At 44.6% G+C, this 22638-nt stretch overlaps 1 protein-coding gene across 1 annotated transcript in view; it reads right to left on the bottom strand.

Moving 5' to 3' along the window:
• Nucleotides 1-22638, bottom strand: part of LOC149432941 (very-long-chain 3-oxoacyl-CoA reductase-like) — a gene marked incomplete at its 3' end in the record, with an annotated part of 62593 nt that overhangs the window by 3187 nt on the left and 36768 nt on the right. Inside the window, exon 5 of the mRNA XM_089664786.1 lies at nt 3697-3761. Coding sequence (XP_089520912.1) covers nt 3697-3761 — 65 coding nt within the window. The remainder of the gene's footprint in view (nt 1-3696; nt 3762-22638) is intronic.

The raw sequence follows: 22638 nt of genomic DNA, 5'->3' as shown, positions 1-22638 counted from the left end.
GTTCATGCACCCTTGCTACACTTTTTCAGACTCTCTACTGCTCTCCAGCAAATGAATGGCAATGCACAAGGAGAGTGGTCAGATCTATCAATCAATCATAGGATATGTTGTTCATACTGACACATGTGCCACTCTGGACCTCTAGCTCTTCTGTAAAAAAGTGGGGAACCAGCTCACACGTTAGAAAATCTCCCAGTACAACACGCCTCTGGCCAGCTGGGTCATGTGGATCGGCCTCTTGCAGTTCAGGAATCAGGAGAGCCATTTGCAGTTCCTAAAAAAGGCACTTGGATTTATTTCCCTGTAATTTGCTCTAAAAACGTAGTCTCTCATTTTGGAAGATTCTTGCTCTGTGCTCCTCTCCGAAGCACTTTTCAAACTTCCAAAAATCAGGATGGCGTGATTTGAGACTATGCCTGTGCCAATCTCAAAAACTCTTTGTATACAGAGAAAAAAAATGTAGCAAGTGGCAGGAATTTTAAGGGCACCGTCTCAAAAATAACTTTTTCTAAAAAATGTATTATTCCAAAGAAAAAACCCATTTCCACAGGCCTTAAAATGTGACAGCTCACATATAAGAAAATATCAAAAATATAAATCCATACAAAATGCATAAAGCAACTAATTATTCTTGAAGAGTAACTCTACTTTTTATTAAGAAAAAAACATTCCCCTCTGGGCGATCCACGTACAAATACATTGAAGGGATTTTAACAAACTTTGTTGCAGATTCCTATCTTCTGTTATTCTGATAAAGGGCTGTTTGTTGGTCTGCGTGTATGTGTAAAGCAAATTTAATGGGAGTGGTTTCATACTTATCAATCAGCTCCTGCACTGGCAGGGTTGTAATGAGGAAAGGGGCAGGGTCTGCATTCCTTTGGACCCGATTTCCCTTTGGGAGCATCTCACCAAAAATTTAATTTTTGTTGCAAAGACGCCTGAAATCGGACTTGTATCTTAGTCCAGAGTTCTGGGAAAATCAGTGAACCAATCACACATTCAGGAAATGCTATTTCTGGGGGGAACACCTCCAAGTAGCCATATTGTATTTTACGGAAAATTTACAGGGACTGGAGATTGAAAAGAAAAGGTCATTTTTAATAACATTCAATTACAATATAACTTGTGTTGCAATTGTATATGCTATATTGTAAGCTCCACGAGCCGGGCCCTCCTATTCCTTCTGTATTGAACTGTATTGTTGCTGTATTGCAGTGTTTCTCAACTCCAGTCCTCATGGACCCCCAACAGGTCATGTTTTCAGGATTTCCATTATTTTGCACAGGTGATTTGATCAGTTTCACTGCCTTAGTAATTACCACAGCTGTTTCATCTGAGGGAAATCCTGAAAACATGACCTGTTGGGGGTCCATGAGGACTGGAGTTGAGAAACACTGCTGTATTGTCTCCCTTTATATTGTAAAGCGCTGAGCAAACTGTTGGCGCCATATAAATCCTGTATAATAATAATAATAATACATAAATCCTGTATAATAATAATAATACATAAATCCTGTATAATAATAATAATAATATATAAATCCTGTATAATAATAATAATAATAATAATAATACATAAATCCTGTATAATAATAATAATACATAAATCCTGTATAATAATAATATTTTTTTTTAATGTGCTATTTTTTCCCCCACAAAAGTGGAGTTACCCTTTAAGCACCCGAAATGGCATGCCAATGCTTCCTATACAGATTCTATCATTCTCACATTCCCAACGCATTTTAACCACTTCCTGTCCGGACACTTTTACCCCCTTCCTGTCCAGGGCAATTTTCAGCTTTCAGCGCTGTCACGCTTTGAATGACAATTGCGCGGTCATGCAATACTGTACCCATATGAATTTGCACCAACTTTTTTTGCAGGACAATTCATCCCCCAAGTATGCTCAACCAGGCCATGTCGGTGAGAGCCTGTACAAGTACAGTTATTGCCCAATCAGTGGCCAAATCAAGCATGCATATCCTTAAGCTGACCCTAGATAGATCAAAATTCGTCTGGTTCAGCAGGGAGCAGAAGAATTTTGATCCATCTATGGACATACCTGACAACTGACAGAAATGTTAGGAAATTTGTATTAGATCAGAAGTTGTAGCCAATTGGCCGCAACTATCAGGTAAAAAAAAAAAAAAAAAAAAAAGAAAGACCCATCTATGGGATATGGGAAGCTTTACACCTGTAGGCACCTTAAAGTGGTTCAAAAAGCTGAAGGTTTTTTACCTTCATGAAACCTATGCATGAAGGTAGAAAAAAAACAAAAAACAAAATACGTCTGCATGCAGCTCCCCCCACAGCCCCCCTAATACTTACCTGAGCCCGATCTCAATCCAGTAATATGCACAAGAGCAGCGGCTTTCGGCTCTCTCCCAACTCATTTTCTCAGACATAGAACTAGGAGCCACTGGCTCCTGCTGCTGTCAATAACATCCAGTGAGTAGAGAGGGGAGGGGGCTGAGCCATTATGTGTGTCTTATAGACACACAGAGCGGGGCTCGGGAGTGAGCACGCATGAATGCCCTCACACCAAGCGGCTTGGGGCTGAGCCACTATGTGTGTCTTATAGACACACAGAGCGGGGCTCGGGAGTGAGCACGCATGAATGCCCTCACACCAAGCGGCTTGGGGCTGAGCCACTATGTGTGTCTTATAGACACACAGAGCGGGGCTCGGGAGTGAGCACGCATGAATGCGCTCACACCAAGCGGCTTGGGGCTGAGCCATTATGTGTGTCTTATAGACACACAGAGCGGGGCTCAGGAGTGAGCACGCATGAATGCCCTCACACCAAGCGGCTTGGGGCTGAGCCACTATGTGTGTCTTATAGACACACAGAGCGGGGCTCGGGAGTGAGCACGCATGAATGCGCTCACACCAAGCGGCTTGATATGAGGACACTCAACGGGGAGGGTGGAGCCAAAAGCATCAGCAAGGGACCCGAGAAGAGGATAGGGGCTGCTTTGTGCATAATTATTGCACAGAACAGGTAAGTAGAACATTTTTTTCTTTCAATGTTACCTTTACAACCACTTTAACCCACAGGAAAGAGCTACAGTGAAAGGCACCTAGGAGAGACTCTCCATCTAAAACAGTGGTTCTTAACCTTGTTGGAGGTACTGAACCCCACCAGTTTCATATGCGCATTCACCGAACCCTTCTTAATTGGAAAAATAAAATATGATTTTTAAAATTCAAAACATAGGTATATATTTATACATAGGTGCACAAAATGAACAAAACCGTTAAGAACAAAGAACAAAACCATTAAAACATGTATTTCACACAAAAACAAAAACATAATAATGAATATTTACTGCACGAATCATATGAGTCGGGTGTGGGTCTTCACCTCTGCCGAACCCGCGAGACTGACTCACTGAACCCCTGGGGTTCGATCGAACCCAGGTTAAGAACCACTGATCTAAAACATGCAGACCTCTGAGCCCTGGAGTTTATAATATTAGCAGTGAGCCTATCACTGTAAACACATGTTTATGCCATAAGAAGACATAATACTGAACATTTTATGTTCACGGTCCCTTTAAATCATGATGCCCACTTCACCAGGAATGCAGTCAGTGACATGTGTGTTTTGTGTCCGGTGTTCCAGCATCATAAACGTAACCCTTGGTTACAAGCTTCTCAGTGGAGAAAGACGTCATTTGTACTGTGAGTACTCACGTTATCCAGGTCTGGGATGTCAAGGAAATACTCTGGATAGTCATATGCAACTGCCACGTTGTTTACTGAAAAAAAAAAAAAGAAGGATATTATGCATCAGTCGGTTTTGTTTTGCATCACAAAACATAGCAGTGATAGGCAGAGGTAAACGCTAAATTAAATTTATATTTGATCTTGAGAAAGGGTGCAAGGACACCTGGAATGTCGCTGTTCACACAACAAATGTTGTGCATGTTTTAAACATCTTCGTGTTTGGATTATGTTATGCACAGAGTACCTTGGCAGATGTACACAGCCCCCGAGTGCGGCTTGTTCAGGGCTCGGGGCCCTTCACATGTTGCAGATAGTTTCATCAACCTCGACTATGACGGGCACATGCAGGATGTAAACAAGGCCCTGCCATAGGCAGGCTGCAATAGTGGGACCGCCAACTTTCTATATCTGAGTGCCAGGGATCGCCAAACTTTCTAAACAATGGGCCAGTTTACGGACCTTCAGACTTTAGGGGGACTCCACTGTTCACAGTGGGAGTAGAAACTGCCTTAGCAACAGTCAGAGTAAACAACGTCTCAAGCTTAGGGATTGTCGGGAGTGGTCAGGAGGAACAGTGCCCCATCACTGGTGTCAGTGGGAGGGAGGAATAGTGCCCCATCACTGGTGTCAGTGGGAGGGAGGAATAGTGCCCCATCACTGGTGTCAGTGGTCAGGAGGAACAGTGCCCCATCACTGGTGTCAGTGGGAGGGAGGAATAGTGCCCCATCACTGGTGTCAGTGGGAGGGAGGAATAGTGCCCCATTATTGGTGTCAGTGGGAGGAATAGTGCCCCATCACTGGTGTCAGTGGGAGGAATAGTGCCCCATCACTGGTGTCAGTGGGAGGGAGGAATAGTGCCCCATTATTGGTGTCAGTGGAAGGAGTAGTGCCCCATCATTGGTGTCAGTGGGAGGAATATTGCCCCATCATTGGTATCAGTGGGAGGAATAGTGCCCCATCATTGGTATCAGTGGGAGGAATAGTGCCCCATCATTGGTATCAGTGGGAGGAATAGTGCCCCATCATTGGTATCAGTGGGAGGAATAGTGCCCCATCATTGGTATCAGTGGGAGGAATAGCGCCCCATCATTGGTGTCAGTGGGAGGAATAGTGCCCCATCATTGGTGTCAGTGGGAGGAATAGTGCCCCATCATTGGTGTCAGTGGGAGGAATAGTGCCCCATCATTGGTATCAGTGGGAGGAATAGTGCCCCATCATTGGTGTCAGTGGGAGGAATAGTGCCCCATCATTGGTATCAGTGGGAGGAATAGTGCCCCGTCATTGGTATCAGTGGGAGGAATAGTGCCCCGTCATTGGTATCAGTGGGAGGAATAGTGCCCCGTCATTGGTATCAGTGGGAGGAATAGTGCCCCGTCATTGGTGTCAGTGGGAGGGAGGAATAGTGCCCCATCACTGGTGTCAGTGGGAGGGAGGAATAGTGCCCCATCACTGGTGTCAGTGGGAGGGAGGAATAGTGCCCCATCACTGGTGTCAGTGGGAGGGAGGAATAGTGCCCCATCACTGGTGTCAGTGGGAGGGAGGAATAGTGCCCCATCACTGGTGTCAGTGGGAGGGAGGAATAGTGCCCCATCACTGGTGTCAGTGGGAGTGAGGAATAGTGCCCCATCACTGGTGTCAGTGGGAGTGAGGAATAGTGCCCCATCACTGGTGTCAGTGGGAGGGAGGAATAGTGCCCCATCACTGGTGTCAGTGGGAGGGAGGAATAGTGCCCCATCACTGGTGTCAGTGGGAGGGAGGAATAGTGCCCCATCACTGGTGTCAGTGGGAGTGAGGAATAGTGCCCCATCACTGGTGTCAGTGGGAGTGAGGAATAGTGCCCCATCACTGGTGTCAGTGGGAGTGAGGAATAGTGCCCCATCACTGGTGTCAGTGGGAGTGAGAAATAGTGCCCCATCACGGATGTCAGTGGGAGGGAGGAACAGTGCCCCATCACTGGTGTCAGTGGGAGGGAGGAACAGTGCCCCATCACTGGTGTCAGTGGGAGGGAGGAACAGTGCCCCATCACTAGTGTCTCTGGGAGGGAGGAACAGTGCCCCATCACTGGTGTCAGTGGGAGGGAGGAATAGTGCCCCATCACTGGTGTCAGTGGGAGGAATAGTGCCCTGATTGTTTAGTAGCCACATTACCAGAGCTGGTGAGTTTATTTTAATACATCCTTACGTTTGACCAGTTGAAAAAGCATTGAAATCTCATCACCTTTTAGATATGACCAGCCTCTTGTCCAATACAGCAGAGAAAGCTTTGCAGGCCATTCATAAAACGCAGGGCATGGAATGGAGCCATGTCAAAGTGCAGGCAGCAGTGCAGAGTAATACTGAACAATATAGCAGAGCGCACATACTGGTATCCGGTTTCCCATATAAATAGACCCCTTTAAAAAGGTATCCCCGTAAATACAGCAGTTACTTTAAAAGCCAAACTCTGGATACAGCCTCACTAAAAGGAATCCTTTTTCTACTGAAACTGAAAGCATTAATAGCTCATTATGTCTGGAGGAAAGGAGAAACAGCTTTACTTACCTGACCATTCACTCCCTTGGCAGGTGGCTCCCCTCCCACAATTCATTGGACTGTCCTTTGGCGTCTGCACTTCCAGAGAAGGGCTATAGACCCTGCTCAGTCCTGATGACATCAGAACCCTAGACCAGGAGTGTCCAAACTTTCTAAACAAAGGGCCAGTTTACTGTCCTGCAAACTTTTGGGGGGGGGGGGGGGGGACTGGACTGTTGCCAGTGGAAGTAGAAAACACGTTGGTGTCCGTGGGAGCAAACCGGGCCCCATCGTTGGTGTCCGTGGGAGCAAACCGGGCCCCATCGTTGGTGGTGTCCGTGGGAGCAAACCGGGCCCCATCGTTGGTGTCAGGAACTATGCCCCACTGTTGCTGACAGTGGGAGGAATAACATCCCAAGAGCCGGATAAAAGCAAGCAAAGGGCCACAGTTTGGAGACTGCTTCCCTGGACCTTGAGCGCTCTCCGGCGCATGCACTGCGGGGATCAGTCCAGCTGCAGGGAGGGGCAGAGGATCAGGTAAGTAAATCTCCCCTAGACATAAGTGAGCCATTAACCCTTGCAGTGCAGACACAGCCCCAGTGCAAGGGATCATTCTTTTATCTGCCTGAAGTTGGGCTTTAAAGACATGCTCTAGAAACTGCTGCGATGAGATCTCATTGGCAGCCAGTAATGTCAGCAAAAGCCAAGGCAATGAGCACATGATCACTGATACAGTAATACAGGGGGTACAACTTTAAAATAGGTCTGTGTTACGCCTATGGATAGAGATGAAACTGATCACTGCTCGTAGCTGATCTGTAAAAAAAAAAGTATTTTGTGCAGTAACAGTAACTTTTGTAAAGTAACAGTTTCTTTCACCTGAAAGGACAGATTGGTTCCAATAATTCTGTGCACTGCTAGACAAAAGGATACTTCCAGATACAAACAATGAGCCTATGTATTATGTACAAGATGGAAAACAGATGAAAGGAGGGAGGGAGCGAGAGAGAGAGAGCGAGAGAGAGAGAAAGAAAGAAAGAGCAAGAGAGAGAGAAAGAAAGAAAGAGCGAGAGAGAGAGAGAGAGAGAGAGAGAGAAAGAGCGAGAGAGAGAGAGAGAGAGAGAGAAAGAGAAAGAAAGAGAGAGAGAGAAAGAGAGAGAGAGAGAAAGAAAGAGCGAGAGAGAAAGAAAGAGAGAGAGAGAAAGAAAGAGAGAGAGAGAGAAAGAAAGAGCGAGAGAGAGAGAGAGAGAAAGAAAGAGCGAGAGAGAGAGAGAGAGAAAGAAAGAGCGAGAGAGAGAGAGAGAGAAAGAAAGAGCGAGAGAGAGAGAGAAAGAAAGAGCGAGAGAGAGAGAGAGAGAAAGAGCGAGAGAGCGAGAGCGAGAAAGAGCGAGAGAGCGAGAGCGAGAGAGCGAGCGAGAAAGAGCGAGAGAGAGAGAAAGAAAGAGCGAGAGAGCGAGAGCGAGAGCGAGAGCGAGAGCAAGAGAGAGAGCGAGAGAGAGAGCGAGAGAGAGACAGAAAGAAAGAGCGAGAGACAGAAAGAAAGAGCGAGAGACAGAAAGAAAGAGCGAGAGACAGAGCGAGAGACAGAGAGAGAAAGAGCGAGAGACAGAGAGAGAAAGAGCGAGAGACAGAGAGAGAAAGAGCGAGAGAGAGAAAGAGCGAGAGAGAGAGCGAGAAAGAGCGAGAGAGAGAGAGAGAGAAAGAGCGAGAGAGAGAGCGAGAGAGAGAGCGAGAGAGAGAGCGAGAGAGAGAGCGAGAGAGAGAGCGAGAGAGAGAGCGAGAGAAAGAGCGAGAGAGAGAGCGAGAGAGAGACAGAAAGAAAGAGCGAGAGACAGAAAGAAAGAGCGAGAGAAAGAGCGAGAGAGAGAGCGAGAGAAAGAGCGAGCGAGAGACAGAAAGAGAGAGCGAGAGACAGAAAGAAAGAGGGAGAGACAGAAAGAAAGAGCGAGAGACAGAAAGAAAGAGCGAGAGACAGAAAGAAAGAGCGAGAGAGAGAGAGAGAAAGAGCGAGAGAGAGAGAGAGAAAGAGCGAGAGAGAGAGAGAGAAAGAGCGAGAGAGCGAGAGAGAGAGAGAGAAAGAGCGAGAGAGAGAGAGAGAAAGAGCGAGAGAGAGAGAGAGAAAGAGCGAGAGAGAGAGAGAGAAAGAGCGAGAGAGAGAGAGAGAAAGAGCGAGAGAGAGAGAGAGAAAGAGCGAGAGAGAGAGAGAGAAAGAGCGAGAGAGAGAGAAAGAAAGAGCGCGAGAGAGAGAAAGAAAGAGCGCGAGAGAGAGAAAGAAAGAGCGCGAGAGAGAGAAAGAAAGAGCGCGAGAGAGAGAAAGAAAGAGCGCGAGAGAGAGAAAGAAAGAGCGAGAGAGAGAGAAAGAAAGAGCGAGAGACAGAAAGAGCGAGAGAGAGAAAGAGCGAGAAAGAGAGCGAGAAAGAGCGAGAAAGAGAGCGAGAGACAGAGCGAGAGACAGAGCGAGAGACAGAGCGAGAGACAGAGCGAGAGACAGAGCGAGAGACAGAGCGAGAGACAGAGCGAGAGACAGAGCGAGAGACAGAGCGAGAGACAGAGCGAGAGACAGAGCGAGAGACAGAGCGAGAGACAGAGCGAGAGACAGCGAGAGACAGCGAGAGAGAAAGAGCGAGCGAAAGACAGAGAGAGCGAGCGAAAGACAGAGAGAGTGAGCGAGCGAGCGAAAGACAGAGAGAGAGAGCGAGCGAGCGAAAGACAGAGAGAGAGAGAGAGCGAGCAAAAGACAGAGAGAGAGAGAGAGCGAGCAAAAGACAGAGAGAGCGAGCGAGCAAAAGACAGAGAGCGAGCGAGCAAAAGACAGAGAGAGCGAGCGAGCAAAAGACAGAGAGAGAGAGCGAGCAAAAGAGAGAGAGAGAGCGAGCGAAAGACAGAGAGAGAGAGCGAGCGAAAGACAGAGAGAGAGAGCGAGCGAAAGACAGAGAGAGAGCGAGCGAAAGACAGAGAGAGAGCGAGCGAAAGACAGAGAGAGAGCGAGCGAAAGACAGAGAGAGAGCGAGCGAAAGACAGAGAGAGAGAGCGAGCGAAAGACAGAGAGAGAGAGCGAGCGAAAGACAGAGAGAGAGAGCGAGCGAAAGACAGAGAGAGAGAGAGAGCGAGCGAAAGACAGAGAGAGAGAGCGAGCGAAAGACAGAGAGAGAGAGCGAGCGAAAGACAGAGAGAGAGAGCGAGCGAAAGACAGAGAGAGAGAGCGAGCGAAAGACAGAGAGAGAGAGCGAGCGAAAGACAGAGAGAGAGAGAGAGAGAGAGCGAAAGACAGAGAGATAGAGCGAGCGAAAGACGAGAGCGAGAGCGAGCGAAAGAGCGAAAGAGCGAGCGAAAGACAGAAAGAGAGAGCGAGCGAAAGACAGAGAGAGAGAGCGAGCGAAAGACAGAGAGATAGACCGAGCGAAAGACGAGAGCAAGTGAAAGAGCGAGCGAGAGAGCAAAAGAAAGAAAGCAAGAACGAAAGAAAGAATGAAAGAAAGAAAGAAAGAAATGTGCCCTACAGACTGACTTTTTTTCCAATGTTCTAATAAAAAATATTCATTCAAAAGTGTTTTTTCTTACGTCTTGGGGTAACCCAACGTACACAGGAAGATCATTCCATTTTTCTGCCTCCACTGTACATACACACACTGGTCATTAGATGGCAGCAATCACTAAGGAGAAGAACGACGGTTTTTCCGCAGAATGAAAACACTTCCTGCTAGATCATCTAAACTCAACTGGATGATTCCCCAAAGCGGTCTATAGAAAAAGTGCACAGACACAAAACCTACAGTAAAGCCGGAGTTTCTGGATGTTTTGGCTCGTGAACAAAACACTGATTGTGATTTTTCAGTGGCGCTAATGAAAAGAAAAAAAAAGAAAACCCGATAGGGTGTGTGATGGAGGTCTAATAGTAAATTTTGTTATATCCAGTGACACATTATAAAATGCATACTTCAAAGCAAGAACCGAGCACAGAATTTGCCGATGCTTTTGTTTAAAATCACCAGGTGGTGTTCTTTGTGAGATCAATGGGTGTTCAATGGGCTACTTCTGCATAAGCAGGGTTGGGCAAGATCAAAAAGCCAGGTAGCCAAACTGTCTAATAAAATGACACTTGGATCCTGTGTGTTCTCAGCTTTTAACTGATGTCAGTGGTTGCTATTGTTCCTTGGCTCTTTAAAGTGGAGCTCCAGCCCTACCTCCTCCCTGAACCCCCCCCCCCCCCCCATCTTTATACAGTGGATATGAAAGTCTACACACCCCTGTTAAATTCTCTGGTTTCTGTGATGTAAAAAAAAAGAGACAAAGATAAATTTCAGAACTTTTTCCACCTTTAATGTGACCTATAATCTGTACAACTCAGTTGAACAACAAACTGAAATCTTTTAGGTGGAGGGAAGTAAAAAATAAATCTAATAATATGGTTGCATAAGTGTGCACACCCTTATACTAATCCTTTGGTGAAGCACCTTTTGATGTGATTCCAGCACTCCGTCTTTTTGGGTATGGGTCTATCAGCACGGCACATCTTGACTTGGCAATATTGGCCCGCTGTACTTTGCAAAAACACTCCAAATCTGTCAAATTGCGAGGGCGTCTCCTGTGCACAGCCCTCTTCAGATCACCCCACAGATTTTCTATCAGATTTAGGTCTGGGCTCTGGCTGGGCCATTCCAAAACTAATCTTCTGGTGAAGCCATTCCTTTGTGGATTTGGATGTATGCTTTGGGTCGTTGTCATGCTAAAAGATGAAGTTCCTCTTCATGTTCAGCTTTCTAGCAGAAAGCCTGAAGATTTTGTGCCAATATTGACCAGTATTTGGAACTGTTCATAATTCCCTCGACCTTGACTAAGGCCCCAGTTCCAGCTGAAGAAAAACAGCCCCAGAGCAGGATGCTGCCACCACCATGCTTCACTGTAGGTATGGTGTTCTTTTGGTGACGGGCAGTGTTTTTGCGCCAAGCATACCTTTTGGAATTCTTACCAAAAAGTTCAACCTTGGTTCCATCAGACCAAAACACATTTTCCCGCATGCTTTTGGGAGACTTCAGATGTGTTTTCGCAAAGAATTTAGCCGGGCTTGGATGTTTTTCTTTGTAAGAAAAGGCTTCTGTCTTCCACTCTACCCCATAGCCCAGACATATGAAGAATATGGGAGATTGTTGTCACATGTACCACACAGCCAGTACTTGCCAGATATTCCTGCAGCTCCTTTCATGTTGCTGTAGGCCTCTTGGCAACTTCCCAGACCAGTTTTCTTCTCATCTTTGCATCAATTTTGGAGGGACGTCCAGTTCTTGGTAATGTCACTGTTGCACCATATTTTCTCCACTTGATGAGGACTGTCTTCATGGTGTTCCATGGTATATCGAATGCCTTGGCAATTCTTTTGTACCCTTCTCCTGATACCTTTTAACAATGAGATCCCTCTGAAGCTTATGAAGCTCTCTGCGGACCATGGCTTTTGCTGTAGGATGCGACTATGTTAATGACTATGAAAATGTTAGGAAAGACCTACTAGAACAGCTGATTGGGGTTAATCAGAGGCACTTTAAAATGATGGCGGGTGTGTACTGACTCCTATGTAACATGATTTTGAATGTGATTGCTTAATTCTGAACACAGTTACATGCCCAGTTATAAGAGGGTGTGCACACTTATGCAACCACATTTTAGGTTTACCCCACCTTAAAAGATTTGTGTTTGTATTTCAATTGAGTTGTACAGTTTTATAGGTCACATTAAAAAGGTGGACAACGTTCTGAATTGATTTATCTTTGTCTCATTTTTATACATCACAGAAACCTGACATTTTTACAGGAGTGTGTAGACTTTTTATATCCACTGTATATGATAAGTAAAGATGCAATACAGATTTTAATTTTCTGATTTTGACGGCGTGGTGACATTATGGGATTTACTAAAGCTGGTTCACGCTCATGCACTTCTGCATAGAAACCAATCAGCTTCCAGGTTTTATTGTCAAAGCTTAATTAAACAAGCTGAGGTCAAGTCTTTCAAGCTCAAGTTGGGGAGGAGCCTGGTCATGGCGGCTGTGGGGAGTGAGCGGCACTAGCCTTCGGCTAGGTACCGCTCCCCGACCTCCCTGGTGACCCTTAGGAGCCGACTCACCGGAGTCTGGAGGGCCGTGGAGTGGAGCCCGGAGAGCCGGAGATGGGAGCCAGACGAGGGTCGCAGTGACGGGCCGGCCTCTCCGGTCCTTGGTGAGAAAGGGACCCGGACGGCTGGAGAGCGGAGTGACGTGGCGGGGGTGTGTGACCGGCCGCGGAGGCTCTCTGGGAGAGGAGAAAGCCGGCCGGCCACCTGATCTGACGGAGAGACGCCGGCTTACAGTTACCGGCTCTCTGATGCCCTCAAACCCCGGCTAACTACTGCCCATAATCCCCGGCTGGCTACTGTCTGTAGCCCCCGGTCTATTGCTGCCTGGGGCCCCCGGCCAGCTGACTCTTCGATTCTGGGTCAGGGAGCCCGGGAGCGCCAGGAGACCCACCCTGCATCCCTGAGACGAAGCCCAGAGGAAAAAAAAAAAAAAAAAAAAAACCCAGATACAGAGTTGGAAGCCCAGAGGAATCCCCCCCAGGACAGAGCTGCTGTGAAGACCCTCCACCCAAGCTTGGAGCCACCATCCGGGGAAGAGAAGGGTGAGTGAGACCTGCTGGGGGCCTATTGTATTGTATAGTGGACTCCTGAGTGACAGTGGGGAACAAGGGGTTAAGGAGGAGAGGGGAGGATTCCCTGGGTTCAGAAGAGAAGAGACCCACGTTCCCCTAGGAGAGCACAAGTAAAACTCAGTAAACCTGTCTGGATTACAAACCATAGAGGAGAGGTATAACCCCATCTAGAGAATATAGAAGACAAAAGACTTATAGAGGATATGAAGAATAAAGGTCCTAAGGGAGCAGGGCTCAAAGGGTCTCAATCAGGCACGATAAAGAAATTTACATCACATGGAAACATTACGCCAGAAAGGGCCCAAGGCGCAAGCGCCAAAGGGGAAATGGACACTAGCTCAGGAAACAGCCCGAGACTATCACTGGGTATGAACAGCAGTTGTAGCCAACAAATAGCGGATGGCTTGGGACAAAAAGAACTTGATGGTGAACTACAAATACCGAATAAGAAGGAGATGATAGAAATGTTCCAAAGTTTGGAGAAAACGATAAAACATGAAATGACAGTAATTCGGAACAATTTAGGGCATCTGCTAATGAGAATGGAAGAAACAGAGGAGAAAGTTAAAACCCAGGCCCAAACCATAGATAAGCTAAGGAAAAAAATAACCCATTTGGAGAAAACCCAGAAAAAACTGTTCTACAGGATGGAAATTCGAGAAAATAAAGAAAGAAGGTCTAACCTTAGGGTGAGAGGAATTCCAGAGGCAGCAAAAGGGGAAACATTAAATGAACTAGTTAAAAAAATCTTAAACTCCATAAGAGACAGACCTGAAACAGAAGTGATTGAACTGGATGGAGTTTTCAGAATAGGAAAGTTCAAACAAGATACTGAGAGGGAAAGACCGAGAGATATTGTTGTACAGTTCCAGAAATTTGGGGTCAAAAATGAGATTTGGAAGAAGATCAAGGGAAGATCGGTAATTAAATATGGAGATTTGACTGTTCAAATTTTTGCGGATTTAACACCAGAGACTCTATGGAGAAGGAGATCCCTGAGACCCCTGTTAGAGCAAATGAGAAAACAGAACGTGCAATATAGATGGGGTACTTCAGCATCTCTAATTGGCTGGAAAAATGGGGTAACAGCATACCTGAGATTCCCGGAGGAACTGAGAGATTTTTGTGATAGACTGGATCTGCAAAGAATGGAGATAACTGGGTGGGAAGAAGAAGAAGAAAAAGGAGACTCGGATGATACGGGAGGGGAGGATTGGCAGCGGGTCAGGGGGAGGGGGAGAGAGGCTCTGGGGTTGGGGAGAGGGGGGAGGGAGAAGTGAGCAAAAAAACACGCTTTTCTTTTTCTCTCTCTTGTTCCCTTGCCCCCCTAGTACCCCCCTTTTTTGAGGTGGAAGTCCCTCTGGAGGCTCCGGTTGAGGTGGGGAAGTAAAGGCTATTGCAGAGCCTTGTAGATAGAGAAAGGGGTGCTAGGGAGGTCGGAGGAAAGGTGAGCTGTCCATGGGCGGAGTTTATGCCCAATATTTTAAATCAACTGTGGAAACAGTTCCACAAATGATTTGTAGGCAGTTTATAAGCCTAAAAATGGGTAGGGGAAAAGTAAGAGAGGGGGGGTGGGGGGGAGATGGGGGGAGGGGGGGAGGGGGAGTGGGGCTAATATTCTGCAAGTCATTCGGTCCTAATAGGAGGAGACGAATTAGAAGAGAGATAAATAAAATCAAGAAGGATGGAAGAAATACAGTTTATAACATATAATGTGAATGGGTTGAATTGCCCTGGGAAAAGATTTAAGTTGTTTAAAGAGTTACATCATAGGGCAATGTCAGTGGTATTTTTGCAGGAGACACATTTTGAGATAGAATCTAATGTGAAACTAAAATCCAAATATTATCCTACATGGTATTACGCTGACTCTCCAATTAAAAGAGCAAAGGGGGTGGCAATAGGATTGGCAAAAAATATGAGATTTGAGTTGGAAGATAGAAGGACTGACCCGGAAGGGAGATTCCTGTTTTTGAAAGGTAAACTACAGGGAATTGAATGCACACTAGCCAATATATATTGCCCCAACAAGAAACCTGAGATCTTTCTGAAGGGTTTGCTAAAAAAATTGATAGATTTTAAAAAAGGGCGTTTGATAATAGCAGGAGATTTGAATCTCTGTATGGACCCACAAATGGATGCAACCTCCCTTGTGCAGAGAGAAGGGGGTAGGTCCCTGAGAGCTTTGAGGAAGGTGATCCACGAGTACCAGCTGGTGGACACCTGGAGAATAATGCATATGAAGGACAGAGACTATACCTTCTTCTCTAATGCACATGAGACATACTCGAGACTGGATTACATTCTAATAGATCATCAACTCATTGATATGCTGGTTAAAATAGAAATAGAGACAAGAACTTTTTCGGACCATGCCCCAGTCGTAATGAAAATGGGATGGGGAAAAAGGTGGACGGGAGGTTTAGAATGGAGGTTAAATGAGGCTCTTCTCTTGGACGAGGATATTGTGCAGAAGATCAGGGAAGAGATTAAGGTATATTTCCAGGAGAATGAAACAGAGGAAGTATCGACAGCTACAGTATGGGAAAGTCATAAGGTATATATAAGAGGAATCCTGATTGCGATGGGAGCAAGGAAGAAAAAAGAAAGAAGAGAGTGGGTTAGTGGACTCTTAAAGGAAATCCTGGAATTGGAGCAGATACACAAGAAAAAAATAACAATAGAAACAAGACAGAAGTTAAGGGATAAAAAAGACGAATTAGAGAGATTGATGGAAGAGGAGAGGAGAAGAGTATATAATAAAGTATTAAGTGAAAGATATAGATGGGGTGATAGACCAGGAAAATACTTCATGAGAGCCCTGAATAAGAAGAAGAACAGGAATTATATAGAAAAGATAAAAAGCCCTAAGGGGGAGATGGTCCACTCAACTAAAGAAATTATTAAAGTATTCACGGAGTATTATAGAAAGTTGTATAACATCAGCCACCAAGGATCACCAAAAGAAATTAGGGAAGGTATTAATGAAAAAAGGAGGACATATTTAAAAAATGCGGGATTGCCAAAGCTTAGTGAAACACAACTGAACTCCTTGGATGCAGAAATTTCTCAGGAAGAAATAGAAGCAGCATTAAGAAGTACAGGGGGAGGGAAAAGCCCAGGCCCGGATGGTTATACAGTTAAGTACTATAAAAAATTTAGTGAAGTACTGTTACCAAAGTTAAAGAAATATATGAATGACTTGGGAGGTGGGATGGAGGGGAGGAGGGAATCCCTTCAGGCCCATGTAGTTCTCATCCATAAGGAGGGAAAAGATCCCTCTCAGTGCTCTAGCTACAGACCAATTTCATTATTAAACACTGATACTAAGTTGTACGCAAAGGTCCTAGCAAACAGGCTGAAAGATCTAATGCCCGAATGGATTCATGGAGACCAGGTGGGCTTTGTTCAGGGGAGAGAGGGTAGAGATAATGGCTTGAGAACTCTGATGCTTATCCAGAAAAGTAGAAAAGGGAAAGCCCCGGTAGTGCTCTTGTCAATTGATGCCGAAAAGGCGTTTGATAGAGTGGACTGGGGCTTTATGATGGACAACTTGGAAGTGTTGGGGATTGGAGAGAGAATGCGTGAATGGATAGGTAAACTATATAAGGAGCCCACCGCAATCATCACGGTAAATGGGGAAAGGTCGGAATCCATTGGGATGTCCAATGGAACAAGGCAAGGATGCCCATTGTCCCCCTTGCTGTATGTATTGACATTGGAACCCCTGCTATTAATAATAAGGAACAGTGGAGCAGTAAAGGGAATCCAGATAGAAAATATAGAACATAAAGTAGCGGCCTTTGCGGACGACCTACTGTTTTATGTAGGCAACCCCCGAATAACACTACCAAATATAATGAAGATCCTGAAGGAATATGGTGAACTATCTAATCTAAAAATTAACCCAACAAAAACTGAGATTTTGAACATTAATATACCAAAGAGCGAAAAAGAAAAGCTACAAAAAGAATTCCCCTTTATTTGGAGAGAAAAAGATAAAATACCTAGGAATAAAACTTGCTACCTCATATAAACAACTGTATAGATTAAATTATATTTCTCTGATAAATGAGATTAAGGACGAACTAAAAAGATTAGAAGGAGGAAATCCATCATGGTTAGGACGTATGAACCTAATTAAAATGGTAATTATACCTAAAATACTCTATAGATTTCAAATGATCCCGATCAAACTCCCAGAGGCGTTTTTTAAGATAACGAGAAAAATGTTAACAAGATATATATGGAGGAATAAAAATCAAGAGTATCATATGAAACACCAAGTAGGACTAAAGAGAAAGGGGGGATGGGACTACCTGATGTCAAGAGATATTACAAAGCAGTAATGTTAGCAAGAATTTATGACTGGACTTTTAATCATAAGGGGAAAAGTTGGGTAAAAATGGAAAATGATCTGAGTGGAATTAATTTGAGTAAGATGATATGGGTTCCAGCACATTATAGAAGAATTAAAGAGGGCACAAGCACTTACACCTTAATTGTCTTAAGGATATGGGATAATTTACATAAACACATGAAATGGGAATTCAACTCTATATTAATGCCTCTTGCAAACACAGAGTTTTTCCCCCCAGGAAAAGATGAGATATCAGAGAGATGGTTTAAAAAGGAAGATATCCAATTGAGAGACATATTGGTAGAGGGGGAACTGAGAACATTTAAAGAATTAAAAGAGATGGGAGGAGATATGTTTACTAAAATAGATGAGTGGAAATATCATCAATTAAAATGTTTTATAGGAACTCTCCCAAAACCCTTGAGATTAAAAACGGAGTGGAATATGTTTGAAAGGCTATTAGAAACACGTAGAGATGGGAAACACGGTGTTACAAAAATGTATAGAATACTTACAGAACTAGACACAGACACAAAGTTAATTTTAATAACAAATTGGGAAAGAGATATGGGGGTGGGGATAGATGAAGATCAACAGAATAAGATATTTAGATTAGTTCACGAGAGTGTTAGTATGAGAGACGTTGAGATTAACTATAAATGTTTGACACGATGGCATATTACACCGAGCACTGAGCACAGGATGAGGGGGGAGAATTCAAAAATGTGTTGGAGAGGATGTGGGGAAGAGGGCACGGTGTTTCACATATGGTGGCAATGTCCAAAAATTCAGGTTTTCTGGAAGACAATAGTCAAATTAATAGAAATAATAACTGGAAATGACATAGGATTAGACCCAACCATGTGTCTCCTACATAGTGTTGAGACAACAGTAAATAAATATAAAGAATCAGGTGTATGGTACTAAAGTGCAGCAAAAGGGTTGATCCCCAAGTTTTGGCGGAAGACAGAGGTACCAACGGAGGAGGATTGGATCAATAGGGTAAACCAGATTAGCAGAATGGAAAAATCTTATCATATGCAGGAAGACAGGATGAAAATATACTATTCACGATGGGAAAAATCGGGATTGAAAGAGAAATATAGAAAACTCTAAACTAGGAAGTTATTCGAAGTTATTGGGCCTAGAGAGACTGGAGATCTTGCAGAGGGGAGGGAGGGGGGGAAGGGGGGAAATGGTGGGTTGGGAGGGAAGGGAAAGAAAAGAGGTAAATAGAAGGGACAGAGTAGAAATGCATTGATATTTATATGTATTGTGTCTCTTCTTATGGAAATTTTGTAATAATGTGAAAAATTAATAAATATTTAAATTAAAAATAAACAAGCTGAGGTTAGAAGCTGATTGGCTGCCATGCACAGCCGCACCAGCTTTAGTAATAATCACCCATGGGTCCTTTCTCTTCTTCCAAAATAGTATGACGACATCATGGGTCCGTTCTCTTCTTCCAAAATAGTATGACGACATCATGGGTCCTTTCTCTTCTTCCAAAATAGTATGATGACATCATGGGTCCTTTCTCTTCTTCCAGAATAGTATGATGACATCATGGGTCCTTTCTCTTCTTCCAGAATAGTATGATGACATCATGGATCCTTTCTCTTCTTCCAGAATAGTATGATGACATCATGGATCCTTTCTCTTCTTCCAGAATAGTATGACATCATGGATCCTTTCTCTTCTTCCAGAATAGTATGACATCATGGATCCTTTCTCTTCTTTCAGAATAGTATGATGACATCATGAATCCTTTCTCTTTCAGAATAGTACGATGACATCATGGATCCTTTCTCTTCTTTCAGAATAGTACGATGACATCATGGATCCTTTCTCTTCTTCCAAAATAGTATGATGACATCATGGATCCTGTCTCTTCTTCCAGAATAGTATGACATCATGGATCCTGTCTTCTTTCAGAATAGCATGATGACATCATGAATCCTGTCTCTTCTTTCAGAATAGTATGATGACATCATGAATCCTTTCTCTTCTTCCAAAATAGTATGATGACATCATGGATCCTTTCTCTTCTTCCAAAATAGTATGATGACATCATGGATCCTGTCTCTTCTTCCAGAATAGTATGACATCATGGATCCTCTCTCTTCTTTCAGAATAGTATGATGACATCATGGATCCTGTCTCTTCTTTCAGAATAGTATGATGACATCATGGATCCTGTCTCTTCTTTCAGAATAGTATGATGACATCATGGATCCTTTCTCTTCTTTCAGAATAGTATGATGACATCATGGATCCCTTCTCTTCTTTCAGAATAGTATGATGACATCATGGATCCTTTCTCTTCTTCCAAAATAGTATGACATCAAGGATCCTTTCTCTTCTTTCAGAATAGTATGATGACATCATGGATCCTTTCTCTTCTTCCAGAATAGTATGATGACATCATGGGTCCTTTCTCTTCTTTCTTGGCTGTATGGTGACATGGGTCTCTTCTCCTCTTCCTTGTTGGTATGTATACATCATGGGTCCCTTTAGTTCCTTGATGGAATGTGGACAGCATGGAGCTCTTTTCTTCCTTGATGGTATGGTGACATCATAGGTCCCGTCTCTTCTTCGTTGACGGTATGGTTACATCATGTGTCCCTTCTCTTCTCTACACTAGACATGTAGTCGCTCGGCCCAGTTAGTGAGCTTACATGTCTTGGCCAAAATACAGATACCTTCTGTGCGATTTGGTCTTTTGGTGAACGGTTTCAATGGTGTGTCCCTTCATGTGTCCCTTCTCTTCTCTACACTAGACATGTAGTCGCTCGGCCCAGTTAGTGAGCTTACATGTCTTGGCCAAAATACAGATACCTTCTGTGCGATTTGGTCTTTTGGTGAACGGTTTCAATGGTGTGTCCCTTCATGTGTCCCTTCTCTTCTCTACACTAGACATGTAGTCGCTCGGCCCAGTTAGTGAGCTTACATGTCTTGGCCAAAATACAGATACCTTCTGTGCGATTTGGTCTTTTGGTGAACGGTTTCAATGGTGCGTTTAGGATGCCTACCACCCCGCCTATTTAATGAAGAGTACTGCAACACTAAGACATAATATAGAAGTGACTGATTTACATCAAACATTCACTGATGATGAACCAATTACTGTCTTTTAAAAATACATGGACCTGGAAGACTCGCCTGCAGTGAATGTCTGGTGAATATCAAATTCACATCTTTATGAATACGCCCCAAAGAGGTTGTGTCTGAGCACCAGGCAACCACAAATGAACTCCCCGTTTCTTTTTACTCCTCTTATGTTGTTTCAGGGAGCCCCTGCAGTGGATTATTGTATGTGCTGATGGTGAGGTCTTACGCCGTGGCTATTCTCCTTATAACTGGCTTAGTAATTTACAGCGAGCACAGGTCTACTTTCATTACGGTTATACTGCATGGCGACTTGGGGGTTTGCACTTTTGCCTTGCAGCACTACGGTCATCTGTTTGATTTATTTATTTCAGGTACTTATATAGCGCCGTCAGTTTACGCAGCACTTTACATATATATTGTACATTCACATCAGTCCCTAACCCTCAAGGGGTATACAATCTAAGGTCCCTAACCCTCAAGGGGTGTACAATCTAAGGTCCCTAACTCACATTCATACACACACATACTAGGGACAATTTTGACAGGAGCCAATTCACCTACCAGCATGTCTTTGGAGTGTGGGAGGAAACCGGAGTACCCGGAGGAAACCCACGCAGACACAGGGAGAACATGCAAACCCCAGGCAGGTGGTGCCGTGGTTGGGATTCGAACCAACGACCCTAGTACTGCCAGGCAGAAGTGCTAACTACTAAGCCACTGTGCCGCCCCAATTCCAACCATGACAGTCCCGGATTGTTGATCTGCATATGTTCCACTGTCCTAGGGCACCATGTGAAAACCCCTTCATGCCTGCAACACAGCCGGGTGCGGGAGCCCATTTCCACACCTCACCACATACAGACAGAAGACTGGGCCACACACTGAAGATTTTTAGAAAGTTCAGAAGGTTTACAGAGCATGCAGAAAGGACAGACAACACACATCACAAAGCCTGCCACCTGAGGCCATGCTCCTAACACATCGCCCATACCAGGGCTCTAGTAACAAAACAAAAAAAAAAAGTGTATAGTTACCTGCTCTGTGCAACATAACTGCACACAGAAGGCCCAAACCTCTGTTTCTCAGCTCCTGGCTCCTCCTCTTCAGCAAGCACCCCCATAGCAAGCCACTTGCTATGGGGGCACTAGTGCAGGATTGATAATGAGCCTCACTGCCTGCATCCATAGACAACACAGCATGGCCCCTACCCCTGTTCCCTCATCATAGGATTTGACTAACAGCAGCAGGAGCCAATGGCTCCAGCTGCTCTCAGTCTGTCCTACAGGAGCGGGGAGAGGAGACAAAGCCGTTGCAGAGGGGCACAGCGCTGGATTGAGTGAGGGCTCAGGTAAGTAAATAGGGAGTAAGGGGTGATACTGATGCCTAAACATTTTTTGACCTTAATGCAGGGAATGCATTAAGGTAAAAAATGTTTAGACTTTAGAACCACTTAAATCATAATGAGGGGAGCTTATTGCCACTTTAACTATTCAACTTAAAGCATAATCCCAAACATGGCTGCCTCTCTGTGAAGTGTATCTAAACCAAAGAACAAAAATGTAATCTATTGCAGTTTACCAATCCTTAGATGTGTTGGCTGTATTTTTTTCAAGCTTTTCATCCCTTTATTTGCACCCAGTGATCCTGCCAGTAAAGCTCTTCCTGTCTTAGGGTGACAACATTCACTCAACGCACTATGGAGGAGCTATGTTGTCACCCTAGAACAGGGGTAGGCAACCTGAGAGCCGCAGGACTACAAGTTCCATCATGCCTCTGCAAGTCATAGCTGTAACTGTCAGTTTTGTAATCTTTGCAATGCCTCATGGGAAATGAAGTTCCACAACAGCTAGAGAGCCGCAGGTTGCCTACCCCTGGCCTAGAAGAAGTATGTTAAAACTGCAGAGAACCTTTGCCTCTCCTCATCAGGCAGAGGTGTCCTGTAGTCCACAGAAGTGAGCTGGGCAGGGCTGTTAACACTGGTAACAGCTACAAGCTCACTGGATTTCTGGCAGAATTGATTGCACGTATCGAACAGAAGTAACAAAACGCTTTCATTGGTCTATTTAAACAGAACAGAAAGGGAGCAAATAAGATATTCGTTGCTAAAGTGAACATAAAGGCTACATATAATTAGGTTTAAAATCCTACCTATGCTGTACAGTGCTGGTACAAAAAGATCTGTGTAAATACCAGGGGCGGACTGACAACTCATGGGGCCCCCGGGCAATAGGGGATCATGGGGCCCCTATGT

The sequence above is a fragment of the Staurois parvus genome, unplaced genomic scaffold, assembly GCF_062004578.1.
Source record: "Staurois parvus isolate SC_StPar_1 unplaced genomic scaffold, SC_StPar_1.0 ptg002042l, whole genome shotgun sequence".
In the NCBI taxonomy this organism is placed as follows: Eukaryota; Metazoa; Chordata; class Amphibia; order Anura; family Ranidae; genus Staurois; species Staurois parvus.
The sequence above is the reverse complement of the archived record's forward strand: the minus strand, read 5'-3'. Positions and strand labels throughout refer to the sequence as shown.